This window comes from Salvia hispanica, chromosome 3, assembly GCF_029641045.1.
Source record: "Salvia hispanica isolate PSC_SH4W2 chromosome 3, Shi_PSC_v1, whole genome shotgun sequence".
Lineage (NCBI taxonomy): Eukaryota > Viridiplantae > Streptophyta > Magnoliopsida > Lamiales > Lamiaceae > Salvia > Salvia hispanica.
The window spans coordinates 19,248,392-19,268,558 of NC_142694.1; the positions used below are offsets into that span (position 1 = coordinate 19,248,392).

Consider the following 20,167-nt stretch of genomic DNA (forward strand, 5'->3'; position numbering starts at 1 on the left):
ATAGTTCTAAAGTTAGCCAGACAAAAGAATAATAAAAGCACAAGAACAAGCAAAACAATCACAAGAGCTAGGAAAAGATTCAATTCAATATATCAAAACATGTTCATAATAGTTTTTCCCAAAAAATCTAAAAAAAATGTTTAACTACTCATAGACAAGTAGTAAAAACAATAAAAGTATTAGACATGAAAGAAATCGATAAAACCCAAGGTTGAATCTTCAATCTTCAGTCTTCTCTTGCTTGGATCTGCAGAGCTCCGCTCCAATGGTAGATGGATGAATTGTAAGTGGAAGATGGAATGGAAGAATGTGTAGAGGGGGAAGGATTGGAGGCTTGAGACGAAGATTGATGAATTAGGTTAAGAGGTATTTATAGGTGGCAAAAAGGTTTAGGCATGGTAAAAATTATCCTCCAAGAAATATAAAAGATATTATTTTCGAATTCTTCAATTAATAGGAGAGATTTGACCAATAATTTCTTCCTTCCTTGAATTTCCGCCTAATTTCCGTGAGCTTTGACTGCACTGCGCAATGTTCGTAGAATGGTCATAACTTTCTCTACAGAACTCCGATTGAGACGTTCAACATATGCAGGCGAAGCTGATTCGAAGACAAAGAGAATGATATATAGTAAGCACTGATTGGACTTCAAAAACGCTGGCAGAATGGGCTCAAACAGAGGCTGCTGCACCTTGGCCTTTTTACAGCTTTTTTCTATCATTTATCAACAAACACATCAAAAATACCAAATGTATAACATATGCAATTTAAGAACATAATTTGCATGATTGGCATTTAAAACGAGTCAAATCCAGTCCTTAAAACATGCAAAAACCGTGTTTGTCAGAATATAATTTCTATTGGTTCTCTTTTAAACTATTCCCTTCGTCCCATTCAAGATGACCACCTTTCATTTTTTGTTTGTCCCAATTAGGCCTGCAAATTTAGTCCGCGGGTTTCGGGTATATCCAATCCCGACCCAATACCCGACGGGTTTTGAGTACCCGAAACCCGAAATTATGGGTTCAGGTACGGGTTTGGGTAGTTAATGTTAGGATTTTTCGGGTTCAGAGTACTCGACAGCCGTATTAGGGTACCCGATTAATTATGTATTTGTATAAATATTTTTATTTAGTATAGGGCCTATGGCCCGTAGGGTAAATCTAGGGTAAATTTATTTAATCACATGTAGATTTATGCCAAAAATTTCTTTAGTTTAAAATTAAGTAGTGTCTATTTGTCTAATGTCTTTTATATACATATATAGTCATAAAATCGTAATCTAGAGAAAGCTAAAGCATTAGAAACGAAGTTTAGACTTTTAACAAAAGTCAATAAATAGTGTTATTTTGTTATTTTTAATAATTTCTATTCTCATCACAATATAATTTATATAAAAGAATAAATTTTAAATATACTAATTTCAATTTTATGGGTACCCGGTTAGTTAGGTTCGGGTACCCGCACTGGGTATTAGGGTACCCGAATTCAAATACGGGTCGAGTATTGGGTATGATATTTTTGAGATTACGGGTTCGGATACCCGAATTTTTGGGTTTGGGTACCCGCGGGTACCCGAATTTACAGGCCTAGTCCCAATTAAGATGGCCACTTTCCAATTTTGAAAATAACCTCCTCTCTCCTCATAAAAATATTCAACTACCTTTTTCCTCTCTACTTTAATCCACATAACAACACTTCCTAAAATCTAGTGACACTCAAGAATGTGGCCATCTCGTGACACTTCCTAAAATCCACATAACAATTACTATTAAATTTAATTTTTTTATCATTTCGTAAATGTTTTCTTCCATGATTATATTCATAAAAATTTTTTGAAATAATAATTATTTTATTCTAGTATTTGTAGTACTATAATTTATATTTTCATTGCTGTTTTCTATGGTGACATTTAAATATTATAAAAAATTTGTTTCCATCCATTATACAATATTTACATAAAAATTGAATATTGATTATTTCGAATTTCCGATGTCACTAACATCGAAAAAATCCTATAAATATTGACGATAATTTGGGCCCCTCATTTTAAAATTCTTGGCTTTGCCGCTGGGTCAACCTTTGGGAGTTCGTATCATTAGCATTCTCATTCAGGCTCCGTCACAGTACCATTCCCATTCCCATTCCCAATCGGAGGCTCTGTCACAGTATCATTCCCATTGCCATTCGGTGGGTCCGTCATGGTTGTGTTTTCGTCGCCGGAGGTGCCCTATATAACGACCGTTCGTTTGGTCTCCTTTAGATGCCCTAGCTTTGCATTTGAAAATGTTAAAATGGTGAGAAAGAGAACGAAAGCTACCGTGATTTTGGTGGATTTCATAGCCCTCAAATTGACAAGGTAAATGAAATTGCGTTTGATATGAAAGTGAGTTTTTTTTTTTATTTAGCACTAACTTGTTGAGACTTATTTATAGTGTTGAGCAAGTGACATAAATCCTACTAACAAAGCAACGTGAAATAAATCATTAAATAATGAGTAGAGATAAATTAACAAAATTGTATATATAAAATACCCTTAAATTTTAAATCGGTTTTTATTTAAAACGGTTTTTCTTATTTATTATTCCTTCTTTACTAATTACCCTTTCTTTAGTATATTTGTAAAGTTAATCAATATCAAATTACAATGTTGATTTATGGTAAAATATTAAATATGCATGATCAGTTAAAAACAACGGTGCCATTCATTTAAGGGGAAATCTCATAATTAAATTAAAAGAAATTGAATAATAACACTATTATTTGCTTAAAATATAAAATTTATCTAATAATAAAATAATTGAATATAAATAGAACTAGGAGTATTATTATTTATCGGATAATAACACTAAAGTATATATGCTACAATCGTTTTTATAACTTAGAATATTAAGAATTAATTAATGAGTAATAAAATAATTAGATGTAATATAATGATATTTTTTCATTAGATGATAATTCTATGAAACTAAATATATATGAAGTAATCATTTTTTTATAATTAGATATTAGAAAATTATTTAATAATAAAGTAATTGGATGCAAGTGACTATGATTATTTTATTTAATGATCGTACGACTAAGAAATTAAGTATATATTCAGTTAGTCGTTTTTATAACTTAGAATTCTAAAATTTATCTAATAATTAGATGTGAATGACTATGATTATTTCGTTTGATCATAACACTAAGAAATTAATTATATATGCACATAGTCTCTTTTGAAATTTAAAATTTTAAAAATTATTTAATAATAAAGCAATTGGATGTGAATGACTATAAGTAAATTGTTGGATGATAACGCTAAGAAATAAATTATATATGCATGTAGTCGTTTTTATAACTTAGAATTTTAAGAAATAATTTCTATTAAGAAAATAGTTGGATGCGAAATACTACGATATTATTTGTTGGTTGATGATACTTATATAATCATGTAGTCATTTTTATAACTTGAAAATTTTAAAAATATATAATAGTGAAATAATTGGATGTGGATGACTTTGATAACTTCGTTTGATGATAATACTAAGAAATTAAATATATATGTATGTAGTCATTTTTATAATTTAAAATTTAAATATTATTTAGTAGTAAAATAATTGGATATGAATGACTATGATTAAATTATTGGATGATAACACTAAGAAATTAAATACTATATATGAATATAGTCATATTTATAGTTTATAATTTTAAGAATGATTTAATAATAAAAAATATTGGATGTGAAATAGTAACATTTAAAAGCATTTAGTCATTTTTATAATTTAGAAATTCAAAAATGATTTATTCATAAAATAATTGGATGCAGATTACTATGGTTATTTCATTTGATGATATTACTAAGAAATTAAGTGTATATAAATATATGTAGATGTTTATGTGACATGGAATTTTATAAATTATTTAATAATCAAATAATTGGATTGTGAATGACTATCATTAAATTGTCGGATGATAACACTAACAAATTAAGTATATATATGCATATATAACTTAGAATGAATTTAATACTAAACTAATTGGATGTGAAATATTATTATTAAATTATTCGATGATAACACAAAGAAATTAAGTATAATATGGTTGTTTTCATAACTTGGTATTTTAAGAATATTTATTAAAATAATTAGATGCGAATTACTAATATTATTTTTTTTGGATATTAACACTAAGAAATTAAGTATATATGACATATCTTATTTTTTATATCTAGAAATTTATGAATTATTTAATAATAAAATAATTAAATGCGAATAACTATGATTATTTCCTTTGATGATAGCAATTAGCTAAGAAATAAGTATATATACATTAGTTGTTTTCATAACTTAAAATTTTAAGAATTACTTATTTAATAATAAAATAATTTGATGCGACATACTATTATTATTTCTTTGAACGGTAAAATTAAGAAATTAAGTATATTTGCGGTAGTCATTTTTATAATTTACAAATTTAAAAATTATTAATATGAATAAAATAATTTGGTGTTGATGACTATGATGATTTCGTTTGATGATAACACTTTGAAATTAAGTATATATGGATGTAGTGTTGTTATATTGGAATTTTAAAAATTTTTTAATAATAAAATAATTTGATATAAATGACTATAATTATTTTATTTAATGGTAACACTAAATAATTAAGTGGAATGAAAAAATATCCACATTCTTATTGATGGAAGAAGAAATTATGCAACTAATGTAAGGTATCTACGTAATTGATTATGAGGAATAGTAAATTATCTACAGAATGCGTAAATGATGATTATGAAAACTTAATTTTCCAAATTGATCATAGAAGGTTAATTATGTAATACATTAAAATATTAAATGAATTAGCCATCATAAATATATTGTTAATGTAAAATAATAATTAATTAAGTATATTTACAAGTAGTTATATTTATTATTTATAATTTTGTTACTATTCCATTTAACAACGAAATAGTTAGGTTTGAATAACTATTATAGTTTTAGTTTATTTTTATTATAAATAAATCGAAATAATCTTTAATTAGTTGCATACTAAAAAATGAAATAATAAATTATAATTAGTTGGATGATAATCCTAAATATTTAAATACATTATATGACGATCTTTAAGTGACTAAAATTTTATATGTCAATTTATTCAATTAAAATTTTATATGATGAATCCATTTGATCTATCTATAATTATGTAGCTTTAAGGCAGAACTACTTATACTTTCCTAAATCTGTTGTTATTTAATTAACAAACTTAATTTTTCCCTAAATAGTTATGAAAGGGTAAATCTGTGATATATAAACTAATTAATCATTATCAATGTAATTATAGATGTAAAATTCCTAAAATGTCCAATTTTATGTATACAATTTTTGTTAATTTATCACTACCCTTAAATAATTTATACACACAATTATTAAGCAAATCAACAAGATTGATATTAATGCCTATTGCGCACGAACCTTCCACTGAATTATTTTGTCAAGCATTTTTAGAATGCACCATATCTAGTAGAAATTCTATAAATAAACAAAATAGACGTGCCAAGTAATTAATTATAGTAGACATCCATAAATGGCTCTGTCATTACTGACCAATACTACATAAAAGAATAATAATTTTTGTTTGGTTAAAAAATTCCCGACTCATTTTAATTACTTTGTTTGGTGTTATGTTCCGCCTTGTATTATTTTTATGTGCTCAACAATTATATTCGAGCTTCTGAGAAAGTGATAAATATATATAATATGTCCTTCTAATATATTAATTACTTTGAAATTGCGTTTGATTTGGAAGATAGTTGCGTTATAAATACTTTGAAATTGCGTTTGATTTGTATTATTTGGAATGATTTTATTTTTATATTTTACTTATTCCAAAAGAAGGCTATTAACTTCAAGAATAACCATCGGTTAAGACAATAGTGATAACTGAGTAATTGATAAGACACCAGAGATTACTGCAAAATACTTATCAAACAATTGTATTATTCTTCCATTAAAGTAATAAATTGAATTCATCAATTTCCAAGTGTCATGGTGGATTGGGCTAAAGCTTGGCAGGAGAAGTTTGCTACAATACAATCTTCTGCGACCAGGAATTAATATTTAGTTCGATTTAGATATAGATTCAAGTTTCATCAATCAATTTCTGTATCTTCAATATATATCTCCCCGAAGAAAGGATCATAGAGACAGTCAAACTAATTCATATAACAAGTAAATTATGAAGTTTGTCAACTATATGTCATAGTGACATTTCTATACAACCATCACTTCCATCACATAGTTACCTACTTTAGGAGAATCACAAGGCAAAACGGTAATGACTAAATTAGAATTATTGTAACAGGTGACACTCTCCCACCTTTAGGAGAATCACAAGGCAAAGGTTGAAACAAATCAGAATTTATCAAAATAGGTGACACTCCCACCTTGTGATTCTCAAAATAGACGATGTAACTATTAAAATGCCTTAAAAAATTTAAAAAGGTTATCTACTTTAAATTTCCAACACTCCCTCACGTAAATTCTATATTTGTTGCAATTTTGTCTAAATTTAGGTATTATACGAAATCAGAATTATTGGGATACATTTGAATTTTATTTTGTATGAATAAATAAACAAAAATTTTAAAGGTCACATTTCGATAGAATCCGACCTAATATGTGTTATTGAAGGCAGAGTAGATAATTTCAAATTTAAAAATTAAAATTTTAAAATTAAAATAAATGCATGAAAATCACGTCCACTCACACCTCCGCACGTGGGCGTCACACCCGCATGCCATTGGTCGCCACGGGCGCGTGGCGAAACAACCTCTCTTCCCCTACATTGCGTGATTCCTGTCCCCCACAACCCTTGCAATGCATCCCCCATCACGTCCCTCCGAAATGGCACCATAATCAACCGGTTGCGGATATCCAATGTGATAATTATTTTAATATGTAACCGATCACGAATTAAATTTAAGATTTCTTACTATTCCACTATGCAATTAATTCATACATATAGAGAGAGAGTATTCATACTTTTGTAATACTTTCTACGTACCACTCTAATTGACACATTTGTCTTTCAGGGATGTCTCATTCTAAATTACACATTTCATAAAATAGAAACATCGTTCTCTGTATTTTATCTCGCTTGCTTTATTCTCCTTCCACTTAATTCACACACATGGCGTAGTCACTACTCGCTGATAAACTCGGCCACATCGCGACGCATGGACACGATGGCGGTTCACGGTGTGCACTTTCGTTGCTATATCTTGTATAGGGTTCATTATATCTTCGAAACTGATGGGAGAGGGTGACATAATTAAAGACTAAGGATGAGAACATGATGAGAGCACCAATGATGAGAGCACCAATGATACTTAGTATTAGTTAGGGATTAATATGCATTGGGAAATAAATTGGAGAGGAAAGAATAAGAATGAAAGAACACTGGGAGAGAAGAGAGGAGAATGGCGATTTCTCTCGCGTATGTGAGATTGATAAAATAAAGGAAATAATCAAATCCTAACAAACTACAAATATATTAAATATATTCTAGTCTTAACAATTTAAATTTTTTTTATAAAAGTACTAAATATTAATATATACATGATTAACTAAATTCGTACTCAAATTGGAATGGCGTGGGTTTTAATGCATTATTAGTAAATTGGGATAGAGATAAAAGCCTAAAAGTAATTACAGTATAGCTAATGGATTATAGGACTAACATCATTAGATGTAACTTCTTTTTACTAAAAAATAAAAGGAATTATTTTTATGGAATTGACCAAAATGGAAAGAATGTCTAGTTTTATCGAATAGTAGAAGTATTGATATTTATTAAATCAATACTTACATTCACATTTATATTTTTAAGAAAATTCAAATGTAAAAACAAATTTTAAAAAAGATAAATTAACATTAAATTTTTAAATAAATATAATTAAAATTATGGAGCTAGTATTATGTTTAGAACGGAAATAATTGTAGTTGTTGGTTTTATTTGGGTCTGTGCTGGGTTGTGCGTGGGCAATTGTCCTAGTAGGCCTTGGGTAGCCCTAGGCTTAAAAAACGGTCCAATCGGGGTCCATTTAAACCTCTGAGCTCTGACCTGACTCGCTTCGTTTTGATGATGAGCCGATCCTTATACCGGACTTGGGCTGAAATGGGCTGGATCGATCCGACACACTTGACAACTCTAGCAATAACTTATTGGTTGGAGATATATTGATGCTTTATTTTCTCAATTTATAAACTGTTTCAAACATTATTTAGACATACATTTGAAAGCTCCCTCTAAATAAGATTCTAGTAATGTAGTACAGTCATATTAGATTGGAGGATTGTATGACCGCGCACCGGATCAAAGTAAAGATTCTCGAAAGTTACATAGCCACGCGCTAGCCGGAACTTCCCTGTGCCGCCCACCACTGCCACCTCCCTCACCATGGACCGTTGTTCATTACCATATATTTCTATTGAGCTACCTTTATGCTCGCCATCAATAAAAACAACTGACAACATTACATGGCTGGAGGACCCATCCAGAGCTGAGGTCACAAACAGCCCTCGGCCTCTTGCAATTATGGCTGAACCTTCGTCGAATTCTTCGGTAATTGGGTCGTCTACGCTAAACATAGCTCCGAACTTGAAGTAGTTTTCAGTCCCATTCGCTGGGCCCGGTATCTCGATCACGGTTGCGTTTGGGCGGCTGGAGTAATTTTGGTAGTAGACCGTTAGTTTTGTCTCCTTGAGATGCCTTAGCTTTGCATTTGAATATGTGAAAATGGTGAGAAAGAGAATTGAAGCTAATGTGATTTTGTTGGCCATAGCCCAATAATGTGAGAAGACAAATGAGATTATGTTAGATTTGTAACTGAGTTTTGTGCGATTTAGCTATAACTTGTCATATGTATTTATAGCGTCGACGTTCGAGAAAATGAGCATGCAAGTAGCAATGTGAAGAGAATAATTGAAGAATTTATAAACATAAAATTCATTTTTAAGTAAATATGTACAATATAAGATTTAGACTTAGCCAACTAATTGGGCCGGCGCACGAGATTTCCATTAAATCATTTTCTTAAGTGGAGGGAGTATTAGTTTCAATTTATTTGGTAAGATTGAAAACTGTAATGCTTTTAATATCGTTTGGTCAACAGTAAGTAGGTATCTCGCCTAAATTATTTGGATTGTGTGTCGAGTAAATTGAAATAGTGAAATCTTACTCCTGCTAGAATTCCCCTATCTCCACTGTTGTCTCAACCAAAATCATTCTCTATTTTAATATGCGTTTTTATTTAATTAATTTCTTGTTTGATTGTGTTTTTCCAAATCAAAATTTGTGTTTCCAAATAGTATTTGAAACCAATTACATACTTGATAGCCAATTTATGACACTATTTCATATCCAATACTAACTTTTAGCTATACTAAATCTATTAAGTATACTTAAAGATTTATTTAGTATTAATAAAAATTGTATCAGCTGTGAAGATATATTTATAGCTTTGAGTTCGAGAAAATTGGGCATGCATGTAAATCTGCCAATTAAGTGGGTCATTATCATTCTGAAATAATTTATTAAAGAATTTATACACACAATTACAAAGGAAATATATGAATACAAATCATAAGCAAAGTATATCAATTTAAGCAAAGTAATCTAAATTGATATACTATCTGTACCTGAAAAGATCCGAAAAGTATGAACTATTTGTTTATTAGTCCGTTCTTGGTAAGTAGTATATAAACTTTTTAATTTTGGAATAGTTAAACAATGCATTATCTATATACATCATTTTATTTACAACTTATATCATTACACTACACTACACTACAAATGATATAGAGTCTGTTTTCTACTAACACTACTTACGCTACTACCCTTCATCTCTCACTTTTTTTAGTTTATCAATTATAAGTTAAAATTCATGCCGAATCAAATATTTATACTTTTCAGAAATGCCGAATCAAATGTTTATACTTTTCAGAAATGGAGGGAGTACATACTATCAACTAGTCAAACAACTAGAATGCACCGTATACATTTGGATGAAATTTTGAAAATTATAGAAAATGGAATTGCCAATGACATCAAAAAATAGCCGATTCATCTAAATTAATTTGATGCTGTGTTTGACATTGGGTTATTTTTTTATGTGCTTAACATTGGAGTATATTGTTGGAAAAAAGGTGGCCGGCAAATTATTTATGAAAATTTTATTGGAGCATCTAGAAAGGGGATATATTTCAACACAAATGGGTCGATCTGAATATTAAATTAGATTTCAACCATGAAACAACTGTTCGATCCTCAACTTGGTATGACGCTTGTTGATGCAAAAGCGTATAGTGAATAATTGAAAGGAAATTAAAGAAATTCTAGTTTCTTGAAAATGAAAATATTATTATAAATAAAAAATTAAACTAAATTAATGAGACATGCTATTTATATGAACTTAAAAAATCCTAGATAATAGCTTGGAATTTATACGATATTTAAAGTTTGCATTGATTTCATCCATATATTATATATCAAACTAGTTTTAAATGCTAAACGTCAAACATCATTATAAAATAGCACGGAACTCACTGCAACTTCAACTGTAGTTCATTATAGAGAATTAGAGATTTTAAAAAAATGATGTCATCTTACATATTTTTCAAATCCGAGTTCATTATAGTTTGTTACTAGTTAATTATAATGAACTCCAGATTATTTTATAATGATGTTGTTCAATGTTTAAGATTTAAGAGTGGTTTGGAAATTCGTATAATAAACTGCAATTAAAGTTGTAATGAGCTCTATATTATTTTTATAATAATGTATTTGTCGTTTTGCATTTAAAACTAGTTTGGTTTATATAGGGATGTATTCATAGGGTTCTCTTATATTACTTATAGCATCATAATCCAAAACTAAGACTTAATCTACACCTTTAAATTTTGAAATGATAGAATGAGATTAAATCTCACGAATTTCAATAAATAGTACTCCCTCCGTCCCACAAAAGATGTCACACTTTCCTTTTTAGTTTGTCCCACAAAAGATGTCACATTTCCCTTTTTGAAAAAAGTTCTCCCTCACATGAATATAAAAATTATATTTTCTCTCTCCATTTAACACACAAAACAAAACTTCCTAAAATCTCGTGCCGCCCCACAAGTGTGACATCTTTTGTGGGACGGAGGGAGTAGAAAAAATATCAACAAAGTGGTAAGATCGTCATTTTGTTATCATATCATAATTTTCGTAGTTTTTTTTATATCAACGTAGTTTATTACAAATATCAACATAATGATATGGGTATTTCAACACAACTACACGAAAATATTAACATTGTTTTATAGAGATTTTACATGCATTATATTGACATTTTTTATGCATTTATTGATAAAAATATGCTTATCAACATATACGAAAACTGAAATAAAAATTATCAAATTTCATCATCCGAACATCGTCGGAACATATGCAATTGAAATCTCATTAGAATCCTTATAAAATTACCTTTAATTTGATATTTTTTTTACCAAAAATAATTTGAATCGAGAGAGTTACGTAAATTTAAAGTTTTGAATGATTTTGACGAGAGAGAAAATAGTTATTTATAACTACTATATATAAGAATTGACATTAATACATTTTAATTAATTAATAATTATTTAAATCTAAAATATACTCTCTCCGTTCCAGATAATTTGTCCTAGTATTCTATTTTGGTCTGTCCCAAATAATTTGTCCCAGATAATTTGTACCACTTCAAATTAATCATAAATGGCAAAAAAAAAAAAAAAAAAAACACTCCATTCACCCACCCCCACAATCCCTCTCACTAACTCTCAAACACTTCTTCCCTCTCGCCGACGCCATCTTCTACCCTCTTAACTCCGCCGATTTGCCACAACTTTGATACCCCCGAGGACTCCGTTTCGCTAAACCGTTTGCGAATCGTGCCACGATTTCGATGATCTAGTCGCGAATCACGCTCTAGATTCGGATAAATTCTACGACCTAATCCCAAATTTGTCGCCGGTGGCTGTCGAATCTGATTTCAAATTGCTCAAAGACGTAGCTCTGCAGGTCACTTTGTTTCCCGGTCGCGGACTCTGCATCTCTGCATAGGTGTCTAGAACCACCACAGTGCCGGTGACGGCACCTCCATCGCCGCCTTCTTACGACGCTGGTCTTTCAATCTGTAAAATTGACGAAACCTTGTGTTACGCCCACAACATTATTGATGATCGATTAAAATTAAGCTCAGAAAATTGTGATGCCATAAAACATACTATATACTTCCTCCTTCTTTATCTTCCTAAAATAACAATTGTATTAGATTAATTCGTCGTAAACACTCTATTATTAAATAGAAGGCTTTAGAGGCTTGAACTCATATTTTTAGATACCCAAAGATATCTACTTTATAATCCAACGAGATTTATTCAAAAATTCGTATTGGTTCGGTAGTTATCATCATTTTCCCACATACTACCAAAACTGGATAGCCTCTGTCAACGTTTTCAACATACTATTTATAAATAGTAAATGTAGCTATTAATTCGTTAGAAAACTTAGAGAACGCCCCAACATCTTATAGTTATTTCTAAACTTGTTTATTCAATTTCCTTATAGCTTAAGTACTCTGCATAACTCAGATAAGATATACGGAAACAATACACATTACAAACGAAAGGATGGCAATTTAAAGATGTATTGTTACAACAATTTATTGATGTAGTACATGAACTCCAAACTTCTCCCTAATATTCAGGGAACTACTAAACTCATCAAAGTTATTCTAAAAATTATTAAACCCGAATTTTCACTGTTTTAGACAAACCAAATAATTCAGAACAGATCACTGAAAAATCAAAGGATATAATTCGATTCAAACTTTTATATCAAATTCTATTTCCACTTATATTTAATCATCACAATAACCACATCTCTTATCTAACCTGTAGATTTAATCATAAAGACCATAAACCCTAAGCAATAATTTCAGTTCTCATGTAATCTTTATGCTATAGTTCAATTGATTCTAAATACCATAAACCCTACTCATTAAACACATATTCATCGATTAATCAAAACTTCCAAACACCCTTTACTCCATCAAATTCTGGACAAAATTCTCCAAACCCCATCTCAAAATATCATCAATTTCATGCTGTCAAAGTAGTACAAATAGAAACAGCTTACTCGATTTATTTAGGTTTATGCAATCGGACGAACGAAAATCGGCAACGAGGCTAGAGCTTGAACCCCACGGTTCCTTTCTCTCCCATGGTGACCGTGAGTTTTTCTCCCCCTCCATAAGGTTGAGAGTGTAGTTTTTAAAATATATATCTCAATATAAATAGTATCCACTCATTAAAATATATGGCTTTTAAAATTGTACAAGTGACATAACTTTAAATAGACACATTTAACTTTCTTTTTTTTCTAGAATTTTCTATAAATTCAAGATAAATATTGAAATCAAAACATATCCAAGAAGCTGAAAATTTCGTGTCCTTTGCTTTAAACAATAATATATACTCCCTCCGTCCACGAATAAGAGTCTCGTTCACTTTTTCGCACTTGTTTTGTAAAAATGATAATAAATAGTTGAAGTGGACAAATGATAAAGTAAAAGAAAGAATAGTGTAGATAAGAGTCTTGTCTACACTATTCTCTCTCTTACTTTATCATTTGTCCACTTTAACTATTTGTTATCATTTTTACAAAACAAGTGCGAAAAAGTAAATGGGACTCTTATTCGTGGATGGAGGGAGTATTTCTTTTCATGTGAATGTACTAAAACAACTCTCTATTCAATCTTATATCCAATTATTTTATTATCATGATTGAATCTACATATTAAGTTCAACATTTAACTAATATAATATTCTCATGACTTTCAAATTTTATCAAAACAAATCCTCCTTAATTCACATCATATTTCAATTCCAACACTTAACTTCAACGGTACTTTCCTTATAATTATGACAAATTACTATTATTTTCGGTATTGAATTATTTGATGAAAGCTCTAATTCACCGATTTTCTCATTGAATAGGAAATTTCGTCTAGGGTCATTTTTGGGATGTTACAATTCATCCCCCCTAAAATGAATTTCGTCCCCGAAATTCCATCAGATTTACTATAAATATTCCTAGAATCATCATAGATTCTCGTATGCCATTTCATGGCATCTTATTTTACATAGCGTATCCTCACTTTATTTTTAACTCACATATTATCATATAATTAATTGTATCAACATACTCGTACTAACAATCACATCTTCATCCATGATGAAATATTCCAACCATGTCAACGAGAGTGTTCAGTAATATGAAACTTCACATGCGCCATAAACAATGTTAGCAAGCCTTAGGTTTTCAATATTTATAATATAACTCAACAGAGCCATATAAAAGAATCTGTTTTCATGTACGATATATTAACCTATCAAATTATAAAAGATGTTTTACATAAACTCATATATTATTAAACATGTATTGTCACATATATCGACACATATTTTGATCGCCACCATCACAAAATTCACGCATTACCCCTTTATGAGATTAGCGATAAATACACATATATACTTGCTAAGACAAATGCACCAGCATTAGGTTGTTCAAATCCCTCCATCACACCATATATGACACTATACTTCCTCCCATCACACCACATATCACATATTAATTCCTCCCATCACACCATATATTATTTCCTCCAATCACACCACATATCCCATATTAATTCCTTCCATCACACCACATATCGCATATCATTTCACATATCAGTTCCTCCCATCACACCATTTATCATATTCTGTTTTTCCTCCCAACACACCATTTATCTCTTCTCAACACTTCTTTCCAACAATTTCAACACTGTATATCCACAACTTATTCCGACAATATCGAATCAGTTAATTGAAGTAAATTTCATTTCTTTCGATATCCTCAACCACACATATCCAAGCGATAAATAATAGCTTATGATCGCACATTGCATAACCAAAGAACACACCATATTCTAAATGCAATAACAGAATTAGTATAACGTGTAAACACATATATCCAACCATGTCCTATACTTCTTTATACCATTATTCATTTAATTCCCTCATAGATCTCAATAAGCCATGTATCACCCTCACTTGGGCACACACCTCAATCATATCATTTATAACTCGTATATAATTCAATCTCGAGCAAACACATAGCTAGTTTAGCATATAAATATCCAACTCTTACCAAATATATGCATATATATTTAATATCATAGTATTTCGTCTCACATAATCCCATTACTTCATATATCATCACAAAACCTCGCATAGTAGCTATTAGCTACCAAAATATTCACACAATTCGTTCATTTTTTTATTTAATAATTACATCATTAATGTTATGCTCAACCTTTGATTTATTTCCTTCTTTATCTGCCACAATTCATCCTCGAAACTTAACCAACTCGGTCACATTCAATAACCTATAACGTCAATATATAATGTAACATTAACCCACAAACATATATTTCTACGGAGATCACATAAGCATGATGTTATCACATACATAGTGGACATATATCCAATAGAATGATCAATTCAATCATCTAATCAATACTTGTATTTCAGATGTTCAGACTCAATATCAGATTTCCATAGTCATAACAAAAATAGACGTATTCTCAAAGATTCGGATCACCTAGGAGCGTTTTATAATGAGATAGTAATTCATCACATGTCAAAAATTTAGCAGGGTGCAGTAAATAACACACAATTATCCCTTCACTGTGCCTAGCGATAAACGCAGATATACTAGCTAAGAAAATGGACCAGCAAGAACAGATCGAATCCTTCCATCATACTAAAACTTGTACGTATTAAAACTCAACAAAACTTGTTCTCATATTTCAGATTTCAAGGTATATCAGAGTTATAACCAAAATTTCACACAATATTCTATCATAACACGTATGGGATCACATATACAAAATCATGCATTATCATGTGTTTATTCTCATATGTTATAACAAACATTATTATACATATAAGCAATTAGACCTCCGCAAAAGAAGATTTCCACCCAAAAAAAAAAAAAACCTTTAATTAGCAAAAATAATTTTATTTCTTTTTTCAACTTTTGGAGCTTTCAAAATTCACTGCATTACACTATCTTTAAATAATAAACTGTTTTTGCTCGGAGCAACATAAGAGTCGAGCCCTATACCACAAGAAACCTCTTGATGTCTAGTTTAATTTAGAAAAAGTAAATCCCAAAACTCCAAGGGATTAGGGAGTAATGAACGTTTTATTACAGCTTTCCAGCTTGACAGATTCTGGCGAGCGTTTTCCAGGAATTTTTTAATATAGCAAACGTTAATAAAATGAATTGAAATTCTGAAGTGGCCTTCCTAAGAGATGATAATGACTAAATAATTTTTTTTTTATAATAGGATTTCATCACTTTGGGGTGACCGAATCTAACCGGTACAGTCCGGCAGGACGAACAAGTTATTTCATATTTGCATGTCATTGCGTAATTCTCTCAAACATTTCTTGCTCAACAATATATTTGTATATATTATAGATCAAGCAAGACATATTTCCCCTTTCTTTCTCTTCCTAACTCATGGACACTCTTCCAAAACATTAGATCAATAATCATCTTCTCCATAGTTCTTTACAACCCATAACATAAGCTTCAAATTCTTCTTTCTTTCTTTCTTAAGTTCTAAACAAAATCATATTTACACCTATCAATCAGCATAATTCCAAAGCACAATTAAATACATCAAACAAAGTTCTCTATTTCATCCCAAGGTTTTAGACCAGCCCTGATTCATCTCCAAAGTTCAACTTTTATTTGCAATTCAAATTCAATTTACAAGTTAGAGACTAAATTATTGTCCAAACCAAGTAACCAGAACAAACTCACCAAGGCAAGAGAAGGTAAGTACTCATTCCCATTCATTTCTTTCACAAGAGTTGAGATTCAACCAAGTTGATTCTGAATTGAATCATAGAGAATAACATAAGTGAGTTAAAATCAGTAGTTACCTTAATTTCACAAGCTTTGGGATTGAACGTGTTGAACTTTATTCTTTAAATCCCACTTCCATGGAGATTGGACGAGAAGAAAGATGGAGATAAGTCACATCGGACGGAGGAGGCCAGCAGCGTATCTACGTCGTACCGGAGAGGCAATAACAGCGACGAGCTCGCGTGATGGAGAGAATTTCTTAATTACTACTCCCAACTAATTTTATTACATTTGTTCAAGTTCTAGATTCCAATTCCGTATTAATTAATACAAATGAATTTGATAGTCACATAATTCATATATAGTCATGGGACTTCATCATCTCACTCATTAACCCATATCTTCACATAATACTATCACATTGTATTAATCCATCCACGTATTTTTAGATACAACATCTCATATAATTATTTCATAAAACTTCATATAGCTTTAAATAATTTATAATTTCGTAAAATTTGTATTTGATCAGTTGCTTGGTTTCACTATTTATTATTATTGTTACATATATACTCCACTTGATGCTAAATCCAAATTTGATTATCTTATAGGTATACAACAGCAAGATCTGCATAAGGTCAACAATATAGAATGTGAGTCAAACACTATATGACACATTTCTAATACAACTTAATCCAATCAAGAGTCTAGGACCGCCTAAACCTAGGCTCTGATACCAAAACTTGTTACGCCCACAACATTATTGATGATCGATTAAAATTAAGCTGAGAAAATTGTGATGCCATAAAACATACTATATACTTCCTCCTTCTTTATCTTCCTAAAATAACAATTGTATTAGATTAATTCGTCATAAACACTCTATTATTAAATAGAAGGCTTTAGAGGCTTGAACTCATATTTTTAGATACCCAAAGATATCTACTTTATAATCCAACGAGATTTATTCAAAAATTCGTATTGGTTCGGTAGTTATCATCATTTTCCCACATACTATCAAAACTGGATAGCCTCTGTCAACGTTTTCAACGTACTATTTATAAATAGTAAATGTAGCTATTAATTCGTTAGAAAACTTAGAGAACGCCCCAACATCTTATAGTTATTTCTAAACTTGTTTATTCAAATTTCCTTATAGCTTAAGTACTCTGCATAACTCAGATAAGATATACGGAAACAATACACATTACAAACGAAAGGATGGCAATTTAAAGATGTATTGTTACAACAATTTATTGATGTAGTACATGAACTCCAAACTTCTCCTTAATATTCAGGGAACTACTAAACTCATCAAAGTTATTCTAAAAATTATTAAACCCGAATTTTCACTGTTTTAGACAAACCAAATAATTCAGAACAGATCACTGAAAAATCAAAGGATATAATTCGATTCAAACTTTTATATCAAATTCTATTTCCACTTATATTTAATCATCACAATAACCACATCTCTTATCTAACCTGTAGATTTAATCATAAAGACCATAAACCCTAAGCAATAATTTCAGTTCTCATGTAATCTTTATGCTATAGTTCAATTGATTCTAAATACCATAAACCCTACTCATTAAACACATATTCATCGATTAATCAAAACTTCCAAACACCCTTTACTCCATCAAATTCTGGACAAAATTCTCCAAACCCCATCTCAAAATATCATCAATTTCATGCTGTCAAAATAGTACAAATAGAAACAGCTTACTCGATTTATTTAGGTTTATGCAATCGGACGAACGAAAATCGGCAACGAGGCTAGAGCTTGAACCCCACGGTTCCTTTCTCTCCCATGGTGACCGTGAGTTTTTCTCCCCCTCCATAAGGTTGAGAGTGTAGTTTTTAAAATATATATCTCAATATAAATAGTATCCACTCATTAAAATATATGGCTTTTAAAATTGTACAAGTGGCATAACTTTAAATAGACACATTTAACTTTCTTTTTTTTCTAGAATTTTCTATAAATTCAAGATGAATATTGAAATCAAAACATATCCAAGAAGCTGAAAATTTCGTGTCCTTTGCTTTAAACAATAATATATATTTCTTTTCATGTGAATGTACTAAAACAACTCTCAATTCAATCTTATATCCAATTATTTTATTATCATGATTGAATCTACATATTAAGTTCAACATTTAACTAATATAATATTCTCATGACTTTCAAATTTTATCAAAACAAATTCTCCTTAATTCACATCATATTTCAATTCCAACACTTAACTTCAACGGTACTTTCCTTATAATTATGACAAATTACTATTATTTTCGGTATTGAATTATTTGCTGAAAGCTCTAATTCACCGATTTTCTCATTGAATAGCAAATTTCGTCTAGGGTCATTTTTGGGATGTTACACCTTGGTCTCTGAAGGGATGGGGTTTTGCACGTGTTTCGTGTGCACGTGTCCCTCCTTTCAACAACATTTATAGTTTTTCACTTTTGCGACAGATATTACTAAGTATAAATGGCAAGAGAGGGGTCGAACCACATGGACCATGGACCTACTCGAGATTGTTTCTACGACACGGGGTTGGTGTAGCCACCACGCCTGAGCACTTGAGAGAGGATTTATACACTAGAGTGAGAAACTTGAACATTTAAGCATGAGAACAAGGATTGAGAGCTTAGACTAAACTAATAGCGCATGGAATGAAATATAATCTCGGTGTCGGAGTTGTCAATTCCTCCGCCGAGACTACAGAGCTAAGCTACATGAAAGTAAGTAAATTATCAACATGAAAGTAAATCAAAGCGGTAAAGAAAGCAAGATCCAACATCGGAGTCGTCAATTCCTCTGCCGAAAATCATTAAATCTAACTAGAAAGCGAGGTGTGAAGGAGCTTCTAAGATGGGGGAGTCAATTCCACCGTCGAAACAACCAACACACTGTAAACCTACGCTAAAACATTGAAAACATGAAAATAAACTAAAGCTACATAAAACTGGAATTAAACTGGGATCAAACGGAGGAGTTGTCAATTCTTCCGTTGAAATTCGGGATCTAACTTCATCATCTTAAAAGGGGTAAAGAAAGCAAGGATCCAACATCGGAGTCGTCAATTCCTCTGCCGAAGCTGTTAAATCTAACTATAAAGCGAGGTTTGAAAGATCTTCTAAGATGGAGGCGTCAATTCCCGTCGAATCAACC

At 30.5% G+C, this 20,167-nt stretch overlaps 1 protein-coding gene and 1 long non-coding RNA gene across 2 annotated transcripts; both read right to left on the bottom strand.

Moving 5' to 3' along the window:
* Window positions 1-8,306: 8,306 nt before the first annotated feature.
* Window positions 8,307-8,828, bottom strand: LOC125209465 (dirigent protein 22-like). Its single transcript, XM_048109065.2, has one exon. The coding sequence runs from the start codon at window positions 8,826-8,828 to the stop codon at window positions 8,307-8,309; it is 522 nt and encodes a 173-aa protein (XP_047965022.1).
* A 2,756-nt stretch (window positions 8,829-11,584) lies between these two features.
* Window positions 11,585-18,902, bottom strand: LOC148930333 (uncharacterized). The gene is made up of 2 exons (XR_016137369.1): window positions 17,067-18,902; window positions 11,585-12,197 (listed from the first exon to the last, which is right to left on the bottom strand). It is a non-coding gene; the product is annotated as an uncharacterized LOC148930333 (long non-coding RNA).
* Window positions 18,903-20,167: the final 1,265 nt, after the last annotated feature.